At 63.0% G+C, this 19,052-nt stretch overlaps 3 protein-coding genes across 8 annotated transcripts; 2 read left to right on the top strand and 1 right to left on the bottom strand.

Moving 5' to 3' along the window:
• The first annotated feature begins 1,009 nt into the window (after positions 1–1,009).
• Positions 1,010–4,148, top strand: LOC122455417. The gene is made up of 7 exons (XM_043516065.1): positions 1,010–1,102; positions 1,507–1,714; positions 2,090–2,165; positions 2,258–2,336; positions 2,710–2,784; positions 3,051–3,188; positions 3,474–4,148. The coding sequence occupies exons 1-7, from the start codon at positions 1,010–1,012 to the stop codon at positions 3,609–3,611; spliced, it is 807 nt and encodes a 268-aa protein (XP_043372000.1). The 3' UTR covers positions 3,612–4,148.
• Positions 4,149–4,323: 175 nt separating this feature from the next.
• CDIPT (CDP-diacylglycerol--inositol 3-phosphatidyltransferase) lies at positions 4,324–10,114 on the top strand. 2 transcript variants are annotated; one of them, XM_038406716.2, is made up of 6 exons: positions 4,324–4,959; positions 7,687–7,821; positions 7,968–8,121; positions 8,202–8,283; positions 8,772–8,853; positions 9,006–10,114. In XM_038406716.2, exons 1-6 carry the CDS (start codon positions 4,914–4,916, stop codon positions 9,155–9,157), a joined length of 651 nt encoding a protein of 216 aa, XP_038262644.1. In that variant the 5' UTR covers positions 4,324–4,913; the 3' UTR covers positions 9,158–10,114. The 2 variants fall into 2 exon arrangements, with proteins under 2 accessions (XP_038262644.1, XP_038262646.1); XM_038406718.2 differs by lacking the exon at positions 7,687–7,821 and having other exon boundaries at positions 4,835–4,959.
• Positions 10,115–10,673: 559 nt separating this feature from the next.
• On the bottom strand, positions 10,674–18,262 carry PRRT2 (proline rich transmembrane protein 2). Of its 5 annotated transcripts, none has more exons than XM_043517047.1 (4): positions 18,029–18,262; positions 16,685–17,257; positions 12,560–12,804; positions 10,674–12,507 (listed from the first exon to the last, which is right to left on the bottom strand). In XM_043517047.1, exons 2-4 carry the CDS (start codon positions 17,246–17,248, stop codon positions 12,198–12,200), a joined length of 1,119 nt encoding a protein of 372 aa, XP_043372982.1. In that variant the 5' UTR covers positions 17,249–17,257; positions 18,029–18,262; the 3' UTR covers positions 10,674–12,197. The 5 variants fall into 5 exon arrangements, with proteins under 5 accessions (XP_043372982.1, XP_043372983.1, XP_043372984.1 ...); XM_043517048.1 differs by having other exon boundaries at positions 10,674–12,426; positions 12,491–12,804; positions 18,029–18,254; XM_038406720.2 differs by adding an exon at positions 15,533–15,665 and having other exon boundaries at positions 10,675–12,804; positions 18,029–18,257.
• Positions 18,263–19,052: the final 790 nt, after the last annotated feature.

Raw genomic sequence — 19,052 nt, 5'->3', positions numbered from 1 at the left:
CCTCCCTGCCTACACCTCCCCGAGCCCCCTTCCCCCACCCCTCCTCCCTCCCCGCGTCCCCCCGAGCCCCCTTCCCCCTCCCGCCCCGCGCCCCCCTGAGCCCCCTTCCCCCCTACACCTCCCTGAGCCCCCTTCCCCCACCCCTCCTCCCACCCTGCACCCCCCTGAGCCCCCTTCCTCCCTCCCTGCCTACACCTCCCCGAGCCCCCTTCCCCCACCCCTCCTCCCTCCCCGCGTCCCCCTGAGCCCCCTTCCCCCCTCCCGCCCCGCACCCCCCTGAGCCCCCTTCCCCCCTACACCTCCCTGAGCCCCCTTCCCCCACCCCTCCTCCCACCCTGCACCCCCCTGAGCCCCCTTCCTCCCTCCCTGCCTACACCTCCCCGAGCCCCCTTCCCCCACCCCTCTTCCCCCCCCGCGCCCCCTTCCTCCCTCCCTGCCTACACCTCCCCAAGCCCCCTTCCCCCACCCCTCCTCCCCCCCCGCACCCCCTTCCTCCCTCCCTGCCTACACCTCCCCGAGCCCCCTTCCCCCACCCCTCCTCCCGCCCCGCAGCCCCCCGAGCTCCCTTCCCCCATCCCTCCTCTCTCCCGGTGTCCCCCAAGAGCCCCCTTGCCCCACCCCTCCCTCTGCCCCGTGCCCCCCAGAGCCCCTTCCCCCACCCCTCTTCCTGCCCTGTGCCCCCCCCGAGTCCCCTTCACCCACCCCTCCTCCCTCCGCATGCCCCCCAGAGTCCCCATCCCTCCTCCTGCTCCACGCCCCCCCGAGCCCCTTTCCCCCACCCCCCAGCCCTGTGTGTCCTGGGTCTCCCCCACCACCTATACTGGGACCCCTCATTGCATCCCCCACCCTTCCTGCCCCAGATCCCCCATCCCACCCAGGGCCTGCCCCCCAGTCCCCCCATCTCTCTCTCTCCCCCAGGTTATTTACTGTAGGAGCCATGGAGCAGGGCACAGCTCGTGACCCCCACCACTCCCCTCCCCCCTGCACCCCCCAGGGGACCCCCCTGACCATGACAGCAGAGAGGGCCGAGCTGCTGGTGAGCACCCTGGCCAGCACCGCCCGGCTGGTGCACAGAGCCAGAGAGGCCCACAAATCTGCCCAGGTACCTGCCCAGATGCCTGGGTCCCATTTCCCAACCCAACCTCTCCCCACTACCCCAGGGACTAGGAGCTGATGGGGGCAGGGTAATGGTGGCAGTTGGGGGTGTCTGGGGTTGGGGGATCTAGGCCTGTCCATGGGGCGGTTCCACTGGGGGTGGTTTTGGGCTGCTTTTGAAGGTGCCTTGGGGGCTATAGGGAGGTATCTATACAGAGGTATACGGTTGTGTCAGTGTATGAGGGTGTCTGGGGGGATGTATAGAGGTGTCTATAGGTATTTCCATGGGGGGGTCTATAGGGGATGTGCTCGTGGTGTCTCTAGCAGGTTCCATTGGGTGGGTGTCTGGGGGGGATATAGAGGGGTGCCTAAAGGGGTGTCCAGGCTCTGACCACCCCCCCTTCCCCCCAGCTGGCCTGTTTCCATGCGGGGCAGGCACTGGCCCAGGCAGGGGAGGTGCTGTCTCTCTCGAAGCAGAGCTACCTGCAGGCCCGATGCCTGGGAGATGGGCTGCTGGGGTGCCTGCCGCACTCGGACTATCAGGGGCTCTTCCGGTGCCTGGCCCGGCCCCCACTGTCCTACGAGGAGTTCAAAGCAACACTGAGCCGGGCCGAGAGCAGTGAGCCCCCCGGAGCCACCCACTGTCCCCCACTCCCCAGATCGCCCCACCCCCATTGTCCCCTACTCCCTGGAGACCTCCACCCCCACTGTCCACCATTCCCCGAAGCTCCCCTCACTATCCAGAGCCCCCCCACCCCAACTGCCCCTCACCAGCTCCCACCCAGACACTACTTCCCACTCCTCAGATGCTTCCCTCAACTCCCAACTCACTGGGGCCCCCTCTCCCCAGGAGGCTCCCCACAATCCACCATCCTCCCAACCCCCCACTGCCCCCAGGGGTCCTGCCCTCTAGCTTCCCACCTCCTAACTCTTCCTTGCCCCTTCCATCCCCACAACCACATACCCCTTCAGGCTCCCCCCTTTTTCATTCCAGCCCTGCTGCACCCTGTCTTCCAGAGCACAGGGTCCCCCCAGAGCCAGCAGGCACCCTGCCCGGACTGCCACACCCTGTGAGTGTGAGGGGGTGTCCTGAGAGCGGAGAGCAGGGTAGGGGGAACCCCTCCATCCCTCCCTCCCCCCATCACACCCCCATTCCTTCCAGTTCAGGCTGTGCCCATGACTGCACCCTGTGCAGGATCCAGGAGTCTGGGCCCCAGGGATGCCCCTGTGTCAGGGAGACGGTGAGTGACCGATGGGGTCCATGGGGGAGAGGAGGGGTCTGGTCATGCAGGTGATGGGGGAGGGGATACTGGGGGGGAGGGGAGGGATCAATGGGGGAGGATAGGGGTTTCTGGGGTGCAGGGGAGGGGAGGGGGTCCCAAGGTCCATGGGGGTAGGAGAGGGGCTAATGCAGGAGGGGTGGGGGTCCTGTGGAAGGGGCGATGGGGGAGGGAAGGGGGTCCCGGGTGCAGGGGAGAGGGCTATGGGGGAGGTGAGGATGTCCCGGGTCCAGGGGAGGGGCGATGGGGGAGGGGAGGGGTCCCAGGTGCAGGGGAGGGGGCAATGGGGGGACCCGGGTGCAGCTGTCCGTGCCCCTGTCTCCTCTGGGTACAGGACAAGGACAGCATGGAGGAGGAGGAGGGGAGGTCACTGCAGGTCCAGGGACGTGACCCCTCCCGCCACAGACAGGTACTAGCCCTCTCCCCCCCGTGGCACTGAGACACTTATTGGGGGGGGCTGAGAGCCGCACCCCTAGTTCCCACACTATGTTCCTCACCCCCATAACCTCCTCCCCCGACTCAGCCTCCACCTGCCTGCCAGTTCTGCCCCCCCGCCCCGCTGCCCCATCTGGCTGACTTGTCCCCCGAGGTGGAGGCCGTGCGGCTGGAGGACCAGATGCGGGGGGCCTTTGTCTGCCCCCCCTGCTGCCCCATCTGGCTGACCCGTCCCCCCAGGTGGAGGCCGTGCGGCTGGAGGACCAGATGCGGGGGGCCTTTGTGACCCAGCGGTGCCGCTCCCCCCGGCGCTCCCCGTCCAGTGGCCTGGAGGATCTGTCCCCCCTGGTCTCAGAGCAGGAGCTCAGCACCATCCAGGTAACCCCCCGCAGCTCCACACCGCCTGAGGAGAGAGGGCAAGGGGGGCCATGGGAGAGGCTAAAAGGGATGTGGGAGGGGCTAGATGGACACGGGCGGGGATAGTGTGGAAGTAGGCAGGGTTAATGGGGAAGTGGGAGGGGCATAGGGCATGTGGGAGGGGCTGTGAGCAAGGGAAGGAGGGGCTAGAGGGCAGTGGGCGGGCCAGGCCTTGGTGTGTGTTGGGGGGGGCAGTTCTCTCTGGGGGCTCTCTGTTCTCATCCCTTGCCCCCATCTGCCCCACAGCCCCTGATCCACTGCCCCTCTCGCCAAGGTGGGCCCGGCAAATTCCTGAGCAAAGTGAACCGTCGGGACCGGCCCCCCTGCGAGAACGTGGACAGCGACACCGACCAATCAGAGACCGTGGCCAAGGCCACCGCCTAGCCCTGCCCCGCACCCCTGGCAGGGGCCACGAGTGTAATAAACCCGGGCCCCCCCGGTCTGTCCGCCGCAGCCGCCCCATGGCTGAAATGCAGCCGCTGCTGGGGTGGAGCGTGGGGGGAAGCAGGCCTCAGAGACCCGCTCACAGGGCCGTGGCCAGGCCGCCGACGGCCTCGGCCTGCCCCCCAGGGGATCCTGGGAGGTCAGCCAGGCCGGGCCCGGGGCATTCTGGGAAACGGGCCAGGCCGGGCCCGGGGCATTCTGGGAAATGGGCCGGGCCGGCCCCAGGGGATCCTGGGAAGTTCTTTGCGAGCATCACTTCATGCGTCTCTGCCCCGATTGGGTAACTGGGTGTCACATGATTTGAGTGCCGGAACCGGAAGTAGCGACGCATTCAAAATGGCGGCGATCCCCGGACGGGTTCAGGGCAGGACCGCTCTAGCCAGCAGTTCTCCAGCTGCTCTATGGCTGAAGCTGAGCGATGCCATCCCGGCCACAGCAAGGGGGGGAGAATGGAACATCCCGGACTGAACCAACTGGGGGCTGGAGTATGAAACCGCCTCATCCCTAAGAGGAAGGTGGAAACCCTTCAGATGAAATGGTTCCTCCCGAGTGGGGCTCACTATACCCCCGCCCTCGCAAACCCCGTTCCCGCCACTGCCCTCCCCCCCCAGGACAGCTTGGTACAGCCCAACAGGGCCCTGTGGGGTGGGGCGTAAGGGTCCCGGGGATCTTAAAGGAGCCATTTGTTCTTCTCGCTCTGCCCCCCAGCAGGGCTGGTGCATTGGCTGGGGGGACTTCAAGGCTGGCTGGGGGTGCATTGGCTGGTGGGACCCCAGGGCTGGTGCATTAGCTGGGGAGACCCCAGGGCTGGTGCGTGGGGGGGCAGGGCTGGTGCATTAGCTGGGCGGACCCCAGGGCTGGTGCGGGGGGGGCAGGGCTGGTGCATTAGCTGGGCGGACCCCAGGGCTGGTGCGGGGGGGGGCAGGGCTGGTGCATTAGCTGGGCGGACCCCAGGGCTGGTGCGGGGGGGGCAGGGCTGGTGCATTAGCTGGGGGGACCCCAGGGCTGGTGCGGGAGGGGCAGGGCTGGTGCATTAGCTGGGCGGACCCCAGGGCTGGTGCGGGGGGGGCAGGGCTGGTGCATTAGCTGGGGGGACCCCAGGGCTGGTGCTGGGACCCCAGTGCTGGTGCATTGGCTGGGGGGACCCCAGGGCTGGTGTGGGGGGGCAGGGCTGGTGCATTGGCTGGGGGGACCCCAGGGCTGGCTGAGGGGTGGGAGGCAGCGGACCCTGTACCCACAGAGATGATGAAGGACGAAAACATCTTCCTCTTTGTGCCGAACCTCATTGGTGAGTGAGGGGAGCTGGGGGGATCCTCGGAGCTGGGTCAGAATTGGTGCCTCCCAGGCTGCTGGGGGGTGGAGCCATCCCACGAACCAGTGGCCCAGAGCTCTTGTGGCAGGTCCCTGGTGTGATGGGTTCCCTCTGGGATGCCAGCTGGAACTGGGGTGCCACTGAGCCCCCTGACCCACCAGCCTGGGCTCTCTTTCACACTGTGCTGCTGTGACAAGCTGCAAAGCCCCCAGTCTGCACCTTCACCAGCATTTGCACAGGTCGGGACACACCCAGCTGCAGCCACATGCAGGCTCTCTAACCAGTAGCCTCCCAGCCTAGGACCCCAGAGCAGTACCGTCATGCTCCGGTCAAATCTTGCCAGTATATAGGTGTAACACCCAGTCCACTTCACCCTCAAGGGGATGAGGACCATTCACACTTGTGGTAACCATGCTGAGATTTTTCCCCACACACCCTAGTCAAACGCACACTGGTTTGGATTAAAACATAACATAAGTTTATTAGCTACAAAAGGATAGATTGTAAGTGATTATAAGTGAGAGCGAACAGAACAAAGCAGGTCACCTAGCAAGTAAACAAAAACCCAAACTGAGTTTAATGCACTAGACAGGTAGGAGATGAATTAGCAAATTCTGACCCTGAGCAATAAACAGGCTGGCAGATTCTTAAGGCACAAGCTACCTTGTCTTTGCAGCTTGGGTGTCTCAGGTTTTCATACACAGGCTAGAAATCCCTTTAGCCTGGGACCATCCCCTCCCGCCATTCAGTCCTTGCCCCTCAGGTGTTTCCAGGTGCGGTGTTGTAGAGAGAGGGAGGGTGATACATGTCATTTCCCCCTTTTTCTATCTTCTCCCCACTTGCTGGAAAGCTCTTTTGCTGTGCCCTGGGTCAGACAGTTTCCATTGTGCAGAGCTATCTCTGAGAGGTTTCTATTGCACACAGTCCCTGGGGTAATCCTGGTGCTTTGGTGCATTTCCTCAGAAAGCCATTAACAGTGTTTGTCCTTTTTACGGTTGTACTGGAAAGACTACTTGTGGGTGTTTTCAACCTCACAACGTGTTTCAGTAACTCACACAAATGGCCAAATCCATAACTTCACTCACAACGACAGCACAGACACTCCAACGAGATACGACTGTCTCACAGATCAAGACTTATAGGATGACACCTCACAAGGCACACTTTGTACCAAACACGTCCTCATTACAGATAGTCGTGAATATTGAGGTGCCAGGGTGTCACACCCAGCTCAAACTCTGCCACCTTGCACCATCCCCTCCAGCATGGACAGATCCAGCTCGACTGGGCCCCCCCGCAGTGCCTGGCTGCCCCTTCTCCACCAACCAGGCACAGGCAGCTGGTCCCCATTACACCTGCTGACCCCCCCCTTTGGGTTTCTCCCATCCGGTGGAGGCTGAGATGGGCCCCCACGCGCTGCTGTACCCAGGGCATCCCTTGCACCATCTGGCGGCCTTCAGATGTGGGATTTGTCTGCAGGGGGCCATCTGGGAAAGTCCATCTGAATTCACCATCACTATCAAGCTGAAGTGGAGGCGCTGACCCCCATCAAACCCCAGTGTGAATGCCCTCAGTTGGCAGTGTGATGCCCTTAATTCAGTTTTGCTTCCCAAGTGAATTAAGTGAAGCCAACTTAATTTTGAGCAAGAGCATCCACACTGGGGCTTAATGCGGTTTAACTCTGCCCCTCAGAGCCGATGCCTCTAGTGCATTGGGTCTACCTTTCCAGGCCGGCCCCATGGGGACTGGCTCAGGGCTTGACTCGCCATTCCTGCAGTGCCCCGGCTCCGGTGGTGGCATGAGGAGGAGGCAAACCCTCCTTCCTGACCCCTGCAAGGCTGCAGCCTTGGAGCATGAGGCTGAATCAGGACAGGAGCATGCTGAGGGCGATGCAGTCCCCTGCCCACCTAGTCCTTGTCCTCCCCCAGCCCAGGAAGGAAGGAGGGGAGTGGAGGGGTCCCAGACTCTCAATAGTGTCTCAGCGTTGCCTTGTCTGGCTGGCTTCACCTGGTTTCTCGTCCTCACCAGTGAAGTTTGCAGCTGACCCAAACATTGGGGGTGGGAGGTGGGAAGTGTTGCAGAGAAGACGTCACTGGTACAGAGCCACCTGGATGGCTGGGTAAACGGGCTCAAGCAGACACTGTTTTAACCCAGCTAAATGTAAATGCCGGTCCCTAGGCAGGACGAGTGCCAGCTGCACTTACAGGCGGGGGGGGGGGGGGGGGCTCTTTCCTGGGACGCAGGGACTCTCGGCAAGGGGTGGGGGGATAATCAGCAGAAGAGGAGCACCCACTGCAATACTGGAGTCGAAAGGGCCAGTGCCATCCTGGGCTGTGCAAACAGGGGATTTCCCCTCTGGATTCATTCCTGGAATGGCCACGACTGGGATCCCGGGGCCAGCTCTGGTGCCTGCAGTTCATGGAGGATGTTGATCCATTGGAGGGGGTCAGAGAAGAGCCCCGGGAAGGATGAAATCAGAAACCTGCCTTTGAGGGAGAGGCTCCAGTTGTTCAGCTCAATGCAGAGCTGGTTCCGGGGTGACTGGAGCCCGGCCTGGCAGCACCTCTGTGGGGAACAGATCGTTACCTCGTGGCTCATCAGTCCCGCCGAGAAAGGTCTGACGTGCCCCAGTGGCAGGGAGCCCTGGGCTGAGGGGCTGCGGGTGGGGACTGAGGAGCACCATGGCTCTGTCGCCCGCTGCAGGCTACGCCCGGATCCTTCTCCTCTTCATTGCCTTTTATTTCATGCCGAGCGACCCTGGCCCGGCCGCCGCCTCCTACCTGCTCAGCGGCCTGCTAGACGCATTTGACGGCCACGCGGCCCGCGCCCTCGACCAAGGTAGGGCCCCCGGGGAACAGGGCGTCCGTGTGCTCCCTCCCCCACTGCAGGCACGGGCCATGGGGGGCTGGGTGGTGGCGGGCAGAGAGGTGGGGGGCTCGGTGTGGGCGGGGCTCCGTCTCTGACCCCTCGCCCCATGACGGCAGGGACCCGGTTCGGTGCCATGCTGGACATGTTGACCGATCGCTGCGCCACCATGTGCCTGCTGGTGAACCTGGCGCTGCTGGACCCGCCCCGCGCCCTCCTCTACCAGCTCAGCATGAGCCTGGACGTCGCCAGCCACTGGCTGCATCTGCACAGGTGGGCGGGGCCCGGGGACGCCCTGCGGGGGAGGGGGCTTTGACTCCCACCCCCCCACTGATGTTCCCGTCTCTCCCCAGCTCCGTGGTTCAGGGCAGTGACAGTCACAAGAGCATCGACGTGACAGGGAACCCGGTGCTGCGGGTGTATTACACCTCGCGGGTGAGTGACACCCCCGGTCCTCTCACCTCACAGCCCCCCCACTGCCCTGACACCCCCCCCCGAGTGCTGTGAGTGCGTCCCAACTCCTGGGTCACAGGGCCCTACTTCTCTACAAACCCGCCAGGCACAGCTGTATCTGGTCTTGCTGCTCGATGCGTTTCCCACAATGCTTTGCAGCATGCGGGGTGCCAGTCTTGGGGTGGGGGGCTGCCTCCCTTTCCCATAATCCTATGTCCTCCCCCTCAAGCTCTGGGAGGAGATAGCTGTTAGGGAAGGGCATTCAGAGGCAGCCATATTTACGCCAGAGACACACACACACACACACACACACACACCCAGCCTGCCCCCATGTCCCACAATGCTTTGCCAACTTACCCAGCACTTTGAATTCTCCTCCTGCCCCTACTCTGCCCCATGGGGCTGTCAGTACAATCCTGAAGCAGGGAGTTCCACAGGCCGCTCTGACTCTGCTTCCTCCCATTCCCCAGCCTGTCCTCTTCACCATGTGTGCAGGGAACGAGCTCTTCTACTGCATGTTGTACCTGCTGCACTTCACCGAGGGACCTGCAGGTGGGTGCATGGGGGCTGTGGGTCGGGAGTGAGGGGCACCGGCAGAACTGGGGGGCCAGGGCTGGGCTAGCAGGGGGCTGCGGGTCGGGAGTGAGGGGCACCGCCTGGTGTGCGTGTGTGTGTTTGTGTAACTCTCTCCCCTCCCCCCTCAGTGCTCCCCGGACGCCTGGGTCTTTTCCGTCTCATCCTCTGGGTCACGACCCCCCTCGCCGCCCTCAAGTCCCTCATCAGCCTCGTGCACCTCGTCTCTGCCTCCTGCAATATGGCCGCCCTGGACATGGCCGAGCGGGCCAAGAAGAAGTAGCGGTGGGGGAGGGGGTGGCTGGCAGAGACACCCCCCCCAAGTCCTGATGGGACCAGCCCCCCCCCCGGGTGAAGCTCCCCTCGATTGGTTAGAAACCCACCAATCAGCGTTGTTTGCTTGTGGCACTGTCGTGACATGTTTCCCACAATGCTTTGCAGGAGGGTGTGAAAGTCATGCCAAAGGTGTAGCCTACGTCCCCCTCTCCCATGATGCTTTGTGCCCTCCGGGGACCATATTTATCCCGTAGGTCCATTTCCCACCATGCTTTGCAGTGGGCCCTAGGCATTGGTTGTGTGCGGGATGTCACTTCGGCCTCCCCTTGTTTCCCACAATGCATGGTGGCCTGTGGCTGTAGTTTATTCCAGCGCCCTTGGTTTCCCATGATGCTTTGTGCTTGTTTGGGCGGTGGCTGTATTTATACCTGACCCCCTGATTTCCCACAATGCTTTGTGCTCCCGGGCAGCACGGGAGGGTGAGTGTTTGGGGTTGTTCACAAGGCTCCTGATCCATTGCCCATCATGCTTTGCACTCCTGCGGAAGCCATATTGGTTCCTCCTCTGTTCCCATGATGCTTTGCCCTGGGGCAATCACTCCGTGGGGGGGATAACCATGGGGGAGATCCAGATCCCCCTTGTGGCTCCTTTTCCTTCCCACAAGGCTTTGTGCCCCCCAGCTTGGCGTGAGGGTGGCCATGTTTTTTTGCCCCTTCTGCTCTCCCCTGAGTGCGGATGCTGCACTGCCCCCAGCGAGGGGGGGTGTTGTCATTCCTCATCAGCCCCCACCCAGGGGAGCCCAGGCTCGTGCCCCCCAGCAGACGGCCGCTTCCCCTCCGTAAGCGTCTCCGTGTGTGTGGTGGATGTTCAACCCGCTGGGACTCGACCCTGCCCCTGGGGGTCGGGGGGTAACTGACCCCGCTGTGGGGAGGGGTCCCAGCTACAATAAAGAGCAGGCCGTCAATCCCAGCCTCTCATTTCAACCAGGCAGGGGGAACGTGGTGCCCTGTGGGGCGGGGGGCGCTGGGTTCACAGGGACCCCTGGCCCGGGGCCAGGACACGGCTGCTCTGGGGCAGGGGGTGCGGGTTACAGGGGACCCCCTGGTCTGGTGCCGGGACACAGCTTCTCGGGGGTGGGGCAAGAGGGCTGGTTATAGGGGAACCCCGAGCCTGGCACTTGGATGGGGCCTTAGTGGGATGCAGGGGCTGAATGTAGGGAGACCCCTGGCCCAGCACTGGGAGGGGGTTTCTCTGGAGTAGGGCAGGGGGTTCTGTGGGATGGGGTCTCTGTGTGCAGGACTGGTTACAGGGGACCCGTGGGATGGGGTCTCTGGGGGGGGGTGGTTAGAGGGGACCTGTGGGATGGGATGTTTCTGGGGGCACACGGGGACTGATTACAGGCGACCCGTGGGATGGGTCTCTGGGGGGGTGCAGGAGGGGGTTAGAAAGGACCCAGGGGACAGCGGCGCAGGGGAGGCGCGGGGGGTGGTTACAGGGGAACCCTTGGCCCGGCTTCCCGCAGACAGACACATGGACCCATTCTCATGCTTGTTTATTGGCTTCTCATGCATCTGAATCGCTACAAAACAGGCCCCGGGGGGCCAGGGGGCACTGGGCCCTGGGGTTCATATTCACCCTGTTTTGGGGGTTCTCTGGAAAAGCAGGGGCTGGGAGTTATTTCCCGCGGGGGTTAAAACCCACTGTGCAACCCCTCCTCCCCCCCCAAATTGATGGACGTGGGGCCATTCCACAGCCTCCATGTAAGGAGGATTTAAAGGGGGGGACTTATTCCCCTCCCCCATCAGCCAGCAGCTGCCTGCCGTGGGGCCAGATGGGAGCCGACCCCCTGGCCCCCCAAATGGCTTAAATTCCTCCTAGCCTTTAAACAAATGCTTATTTTAATGTGTCCTGTTCCCCCCCCCACACACACACACACACACACCGATATTGAAACCACCCTAGTCACTTCCAGGGTCCATCTAGGAGTGACTAGGATGGATGAACCCCCATCGCCCCCGAAAACAGAGTATATAAAACATGCATGTATAATACTGGCATGTCAACATCAAAACACAAGCCCCTTCATCATCCCCCTCCCGAAAATTCCTGCTGCCCCCCCAATTTCTTCCCAATTGTACTGTCCCCACTCCTGTGCGCCTGCCCCCCCCCCATTACCCAGTGGATAGCGTGCAAAAGATGGGACCCAAAAGGGGGGGGGGCTCAGCTTGGGGCATTCCCCTGCCCCCCCAAAACCAGCCCCTTCCCCACAAGATTGGGTCTGTAACAGTCTGAAGTCACTTGGTGCCAGGGTGGGGTTGGCGTCTGGGCCGGTTCCCGCCCCACTACTCCGTCGGGCCTTTCTTGTTCTGTTGTTCCAGGCCCCTCGGCGCCGGCATTCTCCCTCGGCCCTGCCGTGGGTTTGTCAGCCCGACCCACAAGAGGGGGAAGGAGGTGCAGCCAATGAGCTGCCGGCATCTCTCTTCCCTTTGGCCCATTTTGTTCTGTCCTTCCTTGCCCCCCAAAACGTGACTAGCCCGAGGCAGGGCAGGAGGAGAAACCTCCAGCAACCTCTCCACCTTTCTTCCTCTTCCGTTCACCATTCAGACGCCACCCACCCATCTCCCCCATTGGCCGATGTGGGGTTGTAAATAGGATCAACGAGGAATTGGCGCCCAGCGGCATCTCTCCTTTTTGCCCCCTTCTTTGTTCTTTTATTCCATGTCCCGCTGTTGGCCCCCAAATCCCAGCTCCTGGCTGGCCGTGTCCCCATGCAGCGGGGAGCCGGGGGAGAAAGGGTGTTGGGGTTTCCATCGCTGGCTCTGTTTCATTTGTCCTTTTGGGATGGGGCAAGCTGGGATGTAAACGTGCCCCTCCCGTCAGAAGGGTCCCACTGGTGTCTTGGGCCCATGCTTTTTCTTGTCTTGTAAACATGGAAATCGAAAGAGTTTTATTTGCTGTCGAAGGGGCAATGAGCCAGAAGGGAGGGAGGGCAAGGAAAGGGAGTGGGGGGAGGGACAGAAAGAAGGCCAAATGGAGGGATGGATGTGTCACTGGATGGATGGATGAGTTGGCAGAAGGCTGGATGGACAGATGAAGGGATGGGTAGCTGGATGGATGGATGGACATACGGCAGGATGGGTGGACAGATACCCACCCATCCATCCATCCAGTGATGTAAGTCGGTAGAAGACTGGACGGACTGCAGGACAGCTAGATGGACAGTAGGACTCCGGGATGGATGGATGGACAGCTAGATGGATAGTGGGATGGATGGACGGACGGCAGGATGCACGGATGGACAGCGGGATGGATGGTTGGATGACAGAATGGCTGGATGGACAGCAGGACAGATGGATGGACTGTGGGATGGATGGCAGAATGGCTGGATGGACAGTGGGACGGATGGATGAAGGCATACAGGTGGACAGATGGAGAGGTGTTTCTTCCTCCATTCTCTCCTTCTGTTCTTCTTTTCTGGCTCTGTCCCCGAGGCGGAAGGGGGATTTGAGGCCACACCCCTCTGTTGGCTGCCGTAATCCCCCTCTCCGCCCCCTCGGCCCCCCTGGATGGTTGGTCCCCATTAGAGCAGTGCCGGGGGGGGGGCTCCTGGGTTGGGGGGGCTGGGGACAGCACGGAGTCGTCTTCACTGGAACACTGGGGAGGGATGGGGGGGTCAGGAGAAGGGGGAACAGGGTGGGGGAGCAGGGGGCAGCATAGGGTCAGGGAGAGGTGTGGGTGGGGAAGAGAAGGACAGTTAATGCAGGGCATCTCAGGGTCCCAGGGGAGGGTTGAAGTCCTGGAGGGGTCATGTGTGGTGTATCAAGGGAGGGCCATTCAGGGTGTATGAAGGTCCTGGGTCGGGGGTGGTGGTGTGCTGGGCTTTTTGGGCAGAGAATCATGTATCAAGATCTTGGTGTATCAAGACCTTGGGGGGTGATGTTTCAGGATCCTGAAAGTCACGTGGGGTGTATTGGGGTCTGTGGGAGTCATTTGGAGGTCTTATTTGGGTGGTTCCAGGGGGGTCATATGGGCATAGTGTGGTCCTGGGAGGTTGCGTGGGGCATCATGGGGTTGTCTGAGGCATAGGGGGGCCCTGAGGAAGATTTGGGGTCCAAGAGTATTGTGTGTGGCAAATAGGGATCGAAGGGGGTATTTTGTGGTCCCAGGAAGTTGCGCTGGGTCCCAGGGGTTGTGCAGGATGAATCAGGGGCCCACGGGTGTTTTGGGGTTCCGGGGTGGGGCTGTGGCACTCCATACCTCAGGGGAGTGCCTGGTAACCTCCCTATTCATCGTTTGGATAGGATTGGGATACTGCGTATAAAATAGGCCAGTTGAGATATAAGGGGAAAGGTTATGATCTGCTGAAAGCCACGGTTCTATCGAAAGGTGTCTATCATCAGTGCATGTGGAGTTATGAGATTGTGTTGTACGGTTGTGAGTTGGGGAATCGGCCAGATGTTAGCTGCCCAGAGACACAAACAAGGGAACAAACTGATGCCCAGGTGGGTGTCGAACAACCATCAACAGCCATTGTCCAGCAAGGGAGCTACAGTTCAGTGACTCACCGGCACAAGGCCACAGCGGGGGAATTGCTCAAGCTTGTCTGGGGTCTCAGCAATGCCCCCAGACCAGACATGCCTGGACTTGTGTTCTCCAAGCACAGGGCCTGACCATGTAAAATAGGGGCCAGGGGCCACAAGGTTTCTCCTTTCTCCTCCCCCGCCCCACACTGAAGGCAGGGAGAAGGCTGGAGCCGAGGAGACTGGTCCCCAGGCTAACGGAGAGCCTGCGTGTGAAGGACTGTAACCAACCTGCAGTATCCAGCAGGGTGAGAAAAACGACTTAGTCCCGATATTGCCTAGTCTCTAGGTTGGGAATTTAGCCTGCGCACGTCTCTTTTATTGTCCTTTGGTAACTACTCTGACTTTTGCCTATCACTTAAAATCCATCTTCTGTAATCAAGAAGCTGATTCTCGTGTTGATCCTTACCAGGGAGTTTGCCTGAAGGGTTTGGAAAATCTGCTCCGGTTACAAAGGCTGGTGTGTCCACTCTGCACTGATGACGTGGGGAACCAACTAATAAACGTACATTGCTCAAGAAAGGGTCAAGAGCAGCACAGGACGGTACATTCCTGAGCTGGGGGGCTGGGAGCTGGGGGGATCTGGCTGGTGCCTTTCCCTGTGTGACTCATGAGTGGCCCCAGCCAGGTCTGTTGTTCCCCCCGTGGTGACAGGTGAGTGATCGCAGCGCCTGGAGGGCTTTGCTGCTGGTCACTAGCAGGGCATTGTGGGAGACAGCCCAGGCTGGAGAGAGTTCAGGGGGGCACAGGGGGCCCACGGTCCCAGGTTACACCCCAGGAATCCCGTCACAGGGGCATTTGGGGGTTCCAGAGCATTGTGTGGGACATATTGGGTCCACGGGGTCGTGTGAGGCTTATCAGGGTCTGTGGTGTCATATGGGGCATTTTAGGGTCCCAGTGGGATCGTGTGGGGTGTATCCTGGGTACTTCATGAGATCCGAGGGAGTGTACTATGGTCCCAGGGGGTCAGGAGGGGTGGGCATTTTGGGGTACGAGGGGTGGGTGTATCAGGATTCCAGGGACATATCAGGGTCTGGGGGGTCCTGGGGATGTTTTGGGGTCCCATGGGATTGTGTGGGGCTTATTGGGGTCTTGAGGGACATTTGGGAGTCCAGGGGTCATGCAGGATGAACCAGGGTCCCTGTGGCATATCAGGATCCCAGGGGCATTTGAAGTCCTGTGGGGTTGTGTGGGGTGAATCAGGGTCCCAGAGGATGTTTCAGGGGGATTTTGCGGGGCATATTGGGGTTCTGGGGGGTATTTCAGGGTCCCAAGTGGCTGTGTGGGGCATTTGGCGATCCCAGGGGGTGTTTCTGTGGTCCCAGGGGGAATGTGTGCAGCAAATTGAGGTACTGGGGAGGTCATGTGGGGCATGTTGTGTCTTGGGGGGGTGGTCAGGACGCACCGGCATATTGGGGTCCTGGGAGTTACGTGGGGTGAATTGGAGTCCCAGGGAGATGCATCAGGGTCCCAGGAGTGTATGGGCTTCCCAGGTGCATATTGAGATCCTGGGGCTATATTGGGGTCTTGGGAGTGTATGGGGGTCCCGGGGGTGTTTTGGGGTCCCAAGGGTGTTTCAGCATCCTGGGAGCATGTCAAGATTCTGGGCTGGCCTATGGGGGTCCTGGAGACATATCAGGGTCCCGGAGGTGTATCAGGGTACTGGGGGCATTTCGAGGCTCCAAGGGTGATTTGGGGCCCTGGGGATATATGGGGGCTCTGGGGGAGGTTTGGGATCCCTGGGGGCATAAGGGGGTCCCGGGGCAATTCGGGAGGTTCTGGGGGCCGTGCCCCTCACTCACAGCCAAAGTTGATGGTGACCGAGAGGATGATGACGATGACGCCCCCGAGCAGGGCCACCATGCTCAGCAGTTTGGCCACACGGCCCAGCCGCCGCGCCCCGTCCACGTCCCCCTGCTGCAGGCTGTTCCGCGACTGTGGGGAGAGACGTGGGGTAAGATGGGGGGGCTCCTGGCCCCATAACGCCCCTACATCACCACCCCGAGACCCCCTCCCGCATGACAGGGGGCAGGGGCAGGGCAGGGGATATCTGTGGCCCCGAGAGCTATTGGGGAAATAGTGGGGGATATGGGGTATGCGGGGGGGGGTCTGGGATACAGCAGGAGGGGTGGATGGAGTATTTTGGAGCACTGGGGTCTGCAGTGGGGTTATTGGGCTCTTTTGGATTTTCGGGGGCCCAGAGGCTATTAGGGGTTCAGTGGGGGGTCGTTGGGGGCTTTGGGGACATGGTGGGTTGGGGGCACAGTGTGGAATACTAAGGTGCAGTGAGGGTTTTGATGTGAAGTGGACAGTTTTGGGGTGCAATGGGGGGATGCTGGGGGCATGTTGGGGGGCTCTGGAGCATGCTGGGTTTCCAGGGGACATGGGTGCATTGTGGTGGGGTGCTAGGTTTCAGGGGGGCCATGTGGGCATGTTGGAGCGCTCTGGGGGGGTGCTGGGTTTCTGGGGGGCATGGGGGTGAGGTGGGGGTTCTGGGGGTGCTGGGTTTCTGGGAGGCGTGGGGGACTGGGGGGGTGATGGGTTTCCATGGGACATGGGGGCATGGTGGGGGGTTCTGGGGGTGCAGGGGGTTTCTGTGGGGCATGAGGGCTATAGCAGGGGGCTCTGGGATGTGGTGTTTCTGAGGGGGTGCAAAGGGGGGCTCTGGGGGCACATTGGGTTCCTGGCAGGCATGGGGGGCATTGTGGGGAGCTCTGAGGGGCACAGTTGTCTTCTCGGGGGCTCTGAGAAACAGTGGGTTTCTGGGGTGCACAGGTTTCTGGGGGGCATGTTGGGGGCTCTGGAGTGGGCTGGGAGTGTGGTGGGGGCTCTGGGAGGCTGTGGGAGTGGTGGGGGGCTTGGGGGGCTCTGGAGGGGAGGTGGGGTAGTGGAGAGCTCTGGAGGGCAGTGGGGAGCTCTGGGGTGTGGGGGGGGGGGCTTCGGGGGGCTCTCACCATGACGGAGTAAACGAAGGCGACGATGTTGATGGGCCAGATGGGGCAGAAGCAGGCCAGGGCAGCCAGCAGGATGTAATCCCGCGGCTTCTCCGCCTCGGGGCCCCCCTCGGCCCCCGAGGGCTGGCGGCTCAGGCTGGGACGGGGCGACCCTGCCCCCGCCAGATGCACCTGGGACCCCACCAGGCTGCCCTGCACCCGCGGCCCCACGTTAGCGCTGGCCTTGCCCCCCAAGTCGCCCAGGGAGGCTGATTTGGAGCGAGTAGGGGCTGGAGTGGGGAGGGAAGTTTGGGGGGGGCAGGGGGCATCCCCTGCACCCACGGCCTGTCCGTTTTGTTGGGGCCCCTCCTTGGGCTCCCCCTCATCCTCCACCATCACAGTCACTGCTGGTGAGGGGGGGGCATGTGGGGCTGAGGGGGGAGCAGGTGGGGCAGAAAAGGAAATGACTTGTGCCAGTGAGGGAACGTCTGGGGCCGAGGGGGGGGCGTCTAGGGCCGAGGGGGGTGACTGCAGCTCAGTTGGCCCCAGGGGGGGCGTCTCGTCCTTTTCCGTGTCGTCCGACATTGGGGTGTCCTGGGCGAAGAGATGGGAGGGGTAGAGAAACAGGGACACAGACCCACAACTCACTGCCCACCCCTGAACCTCCTCCCACCCCCCAAACTCCCTCCCATCCCCCACCGCCCCCAACCCCCTCCTGCCCCACGCTCCCTCCCATCCCCCACTTCCTCACCCCCGAACTTCCTCCCACCCCCCACTGCCCCAAACCTCCTCCCACCCCCTCCCATCCCCCACTGCCCCACCCACGAACCTCCTCCCACCCCTCACTGCCCCACCCCCCAAAAAAAACCCTACCATCCCCCACTGCCCCAACCTCCTCCCATCCCCACTTCCTCCCCAAACTCCCTCCCATCCCCCACTGCCCCACCCCCGAATCTCCTCCCACCCCCCACTGCCCCAACCTCCTCCAATCCCCCACTCCCCCCGAACTCCCTCTCATCCCCCACCCCTACTGCCCCCGAACCCCCTCTCATCCCCCACCCCCCAAAAAACCCTCCCATCCCCCACTGCACCCCCCAAAGTCCCTCCCATCCGCACCCCCTACTGCCCCCAACCTCTTTTCATTCCCCCACTGCCCCACCCCCTCCGAATTCCCTCCCATCCTCCACCCCACTCCCTACTGCCCCCCGTGTCCCCCCCGGAGCCCCCTCCCATCCGCCAACCCCTCCCGGGGCTGGCTTGGGTTGTTTTCCCAAGGGTGGGGGAGGGGAAGAGAGGCAGGCTAGGGCCCCCCTCCCCCACGCCCCCTGTGCCGGCGGCTCCTGCCGGGGGGGGTCCGGTCCCTACCTGTCGCGCTGCCCGAGATGCTGGGGGGGACCCGGGTGCGGCGGCTGCAGACAGACTCCCCGCCCCCCCCCGGGAGGCGGGATGGAGCGAGCGAGGGAAACGCGCTAGCGGAGGGAGGGAGGCAACAGCCAGCCCCCCCCGGCTTTGTCTGGGGCTGAGACTGACCCCCCCCAGCCCCCACCCCGTCACATGCAGCTACAGCCGCCTCGGGACTGGAGCAGTCAGCTCAGCCCCCCCCCCCGCCAGCGCCGCCTAGGGGGGCAACCCCGGGGAGGGGGGTCACCAGCGGGGGGGGGTGGCTTCGGGTGGCGCGGGGGCTGCGGGTCGGGAGTGAGGGGCACCGCGGGGTTAGGGGTGCTGCGGGTCGGGAGAGAGGGGCACCGCGGGGCTGGGGGGGCTGCGGGTCGGGAGTGAGGGGCACCGCGGGGCTGGGCGGGCTGCGGGTCGGGAGTGAGGGGCACCGCGGGGTTGGGGGCGCTGCGGGTCGGGAGAGAGGGGCACAGGCAGGGCTGGGGGGGGCTGTGGGTCGGGAGAGAGGGGCACCGCAGGGTTGGGGGGGCTGCGGGTCGGGAGTGAGGGGCACCGCGGGGTTAGGGGTGCTGCGGGTCGGGAGAGAGGGGCACCGCGGGGCTGGGGGGGCTGCGGGTCGGGAGTGAGGGGCACCGCGGGGCTGGGCGGGCTGCGGGTCGGGAGTGAGGGGCACCGCGGGGTTGGGGGGGCTGCGGGTCGGGAGTGAGGGGCACCGCGGGGTTGGGGGGGGCTGCGGGTCGGGAGTGAGGGGCACCGCGGGGTTGGGGGCGCTGCGGGTCGGGAGAGAGGGGCACAGGCAGGGCTGGGGGGGGCTGTGGGTCGGGAGAGAGGGGCACCGCAGGGTTGGGGGGGCTGCGGGTCGGGAGTGAGGGGCACCGCGGGGTTAGGGGTGCTGCGGGTCGGGAGAGAGGGGCACCGCGGGGCTGGGCGGGCTGCGGGTCGGGAGTGAGGGGCACCGCGGGGCTGGGCGGGCTGCGGGTCGGGAGTGAGGGGC

Source organism: Dermochelys coriacea, chromosome 6 (assembly GCF_009764565.3).
Source record: "Dermochelys coriacea isolate rDerCor1 chromosome 6, rDerCor1.pri.v4, whole genome shotgun sequence".
NCBI classification, from domain to species: domain Eukaryota; kingdom Metazoa; phylum Chordata; order Testudines; family Dermochelyidae; genus Dermochelys; species Dermochelys coriacea.
This window is presented reverse-complemented; position numbering and strand designations above follow the sequence as displayed.

What these genes read in the sequence shown, in the direction of transcription:
- LOC122455417 (XM_043516065.1), top strand. Translation starts at nt 1,010, where the DNA reads ATGACAGCAGAGAGGGCCGAGCTGCTGGTGAGCACCCTGGCCAGCACC. An exon ending in ACTGAGCCGGGCCGAGAGCA is followed by an intron (nt 1,715 to 2,089) that starts GTGAGCCCCCCG and finishes TTTTCATTCCAG; the next exon opens with CCCTGCTGCACCCTGTCTTC. An exon ending in ACCCCTCCCGCCACAGACAG is followed by an intron (nt 2,785 to 3,050) that starts GTACTAGCCCTC and finishes CCGTCCCCCCAG; the next exon opens with GTGGAGGCCGTGCGGCTGGA.
- CDIPT (XM_038406716.2), top strand. Translation starts at nt 4,914, where the DNA reads ATGATGAAGGACGAAAACATCTTCCTCTTTGTGCCGAACCTCATTG. An exon ending in CTTTGTGCCGAACCTCATTG is followed by an intron (nt 4,960 to 7,686) that starts GTGAGTGAGGGG and finishes CGCCCGCTGCAG; the next exon opens with GCTACGCCCGGATCCTTCTC. An exon ending in GGCCCGCGCCCTCGACCAAG is followed by an intron (nt 7,822 to 7,967) that starts GTAGGGCCCCCG and finishes CCATGACGGCAG; the next exon opens with GGACCCGGTTCGGTGCCATG.
- PRRT2 (XM_043517047.1), bottom strand. Translation starts at nt 17,248, where the DNA reads ATGTCGGACGACACGGAAAAGGACGAGACGCCCCCCCTGGGGCCAACT. An exon ending in CCTTCGTTTACTCCGTCATG is followed by an intron (nt 12,805 to 16,684) that starts GTGAGAGCCCCC and finishes ATCCCTCCCCAG; the next exon opens with TGTTCCAGTGAAGACGACTC. An exon ending in TCTGTCCACCTGTATGCCTT is followed by an intron (nt 12,508 to 12,559) that starts CATCCATCCGTC and finishes CATCCCACAGTC; the next exon opens with CATCCATCTGTCCTGCTGTC.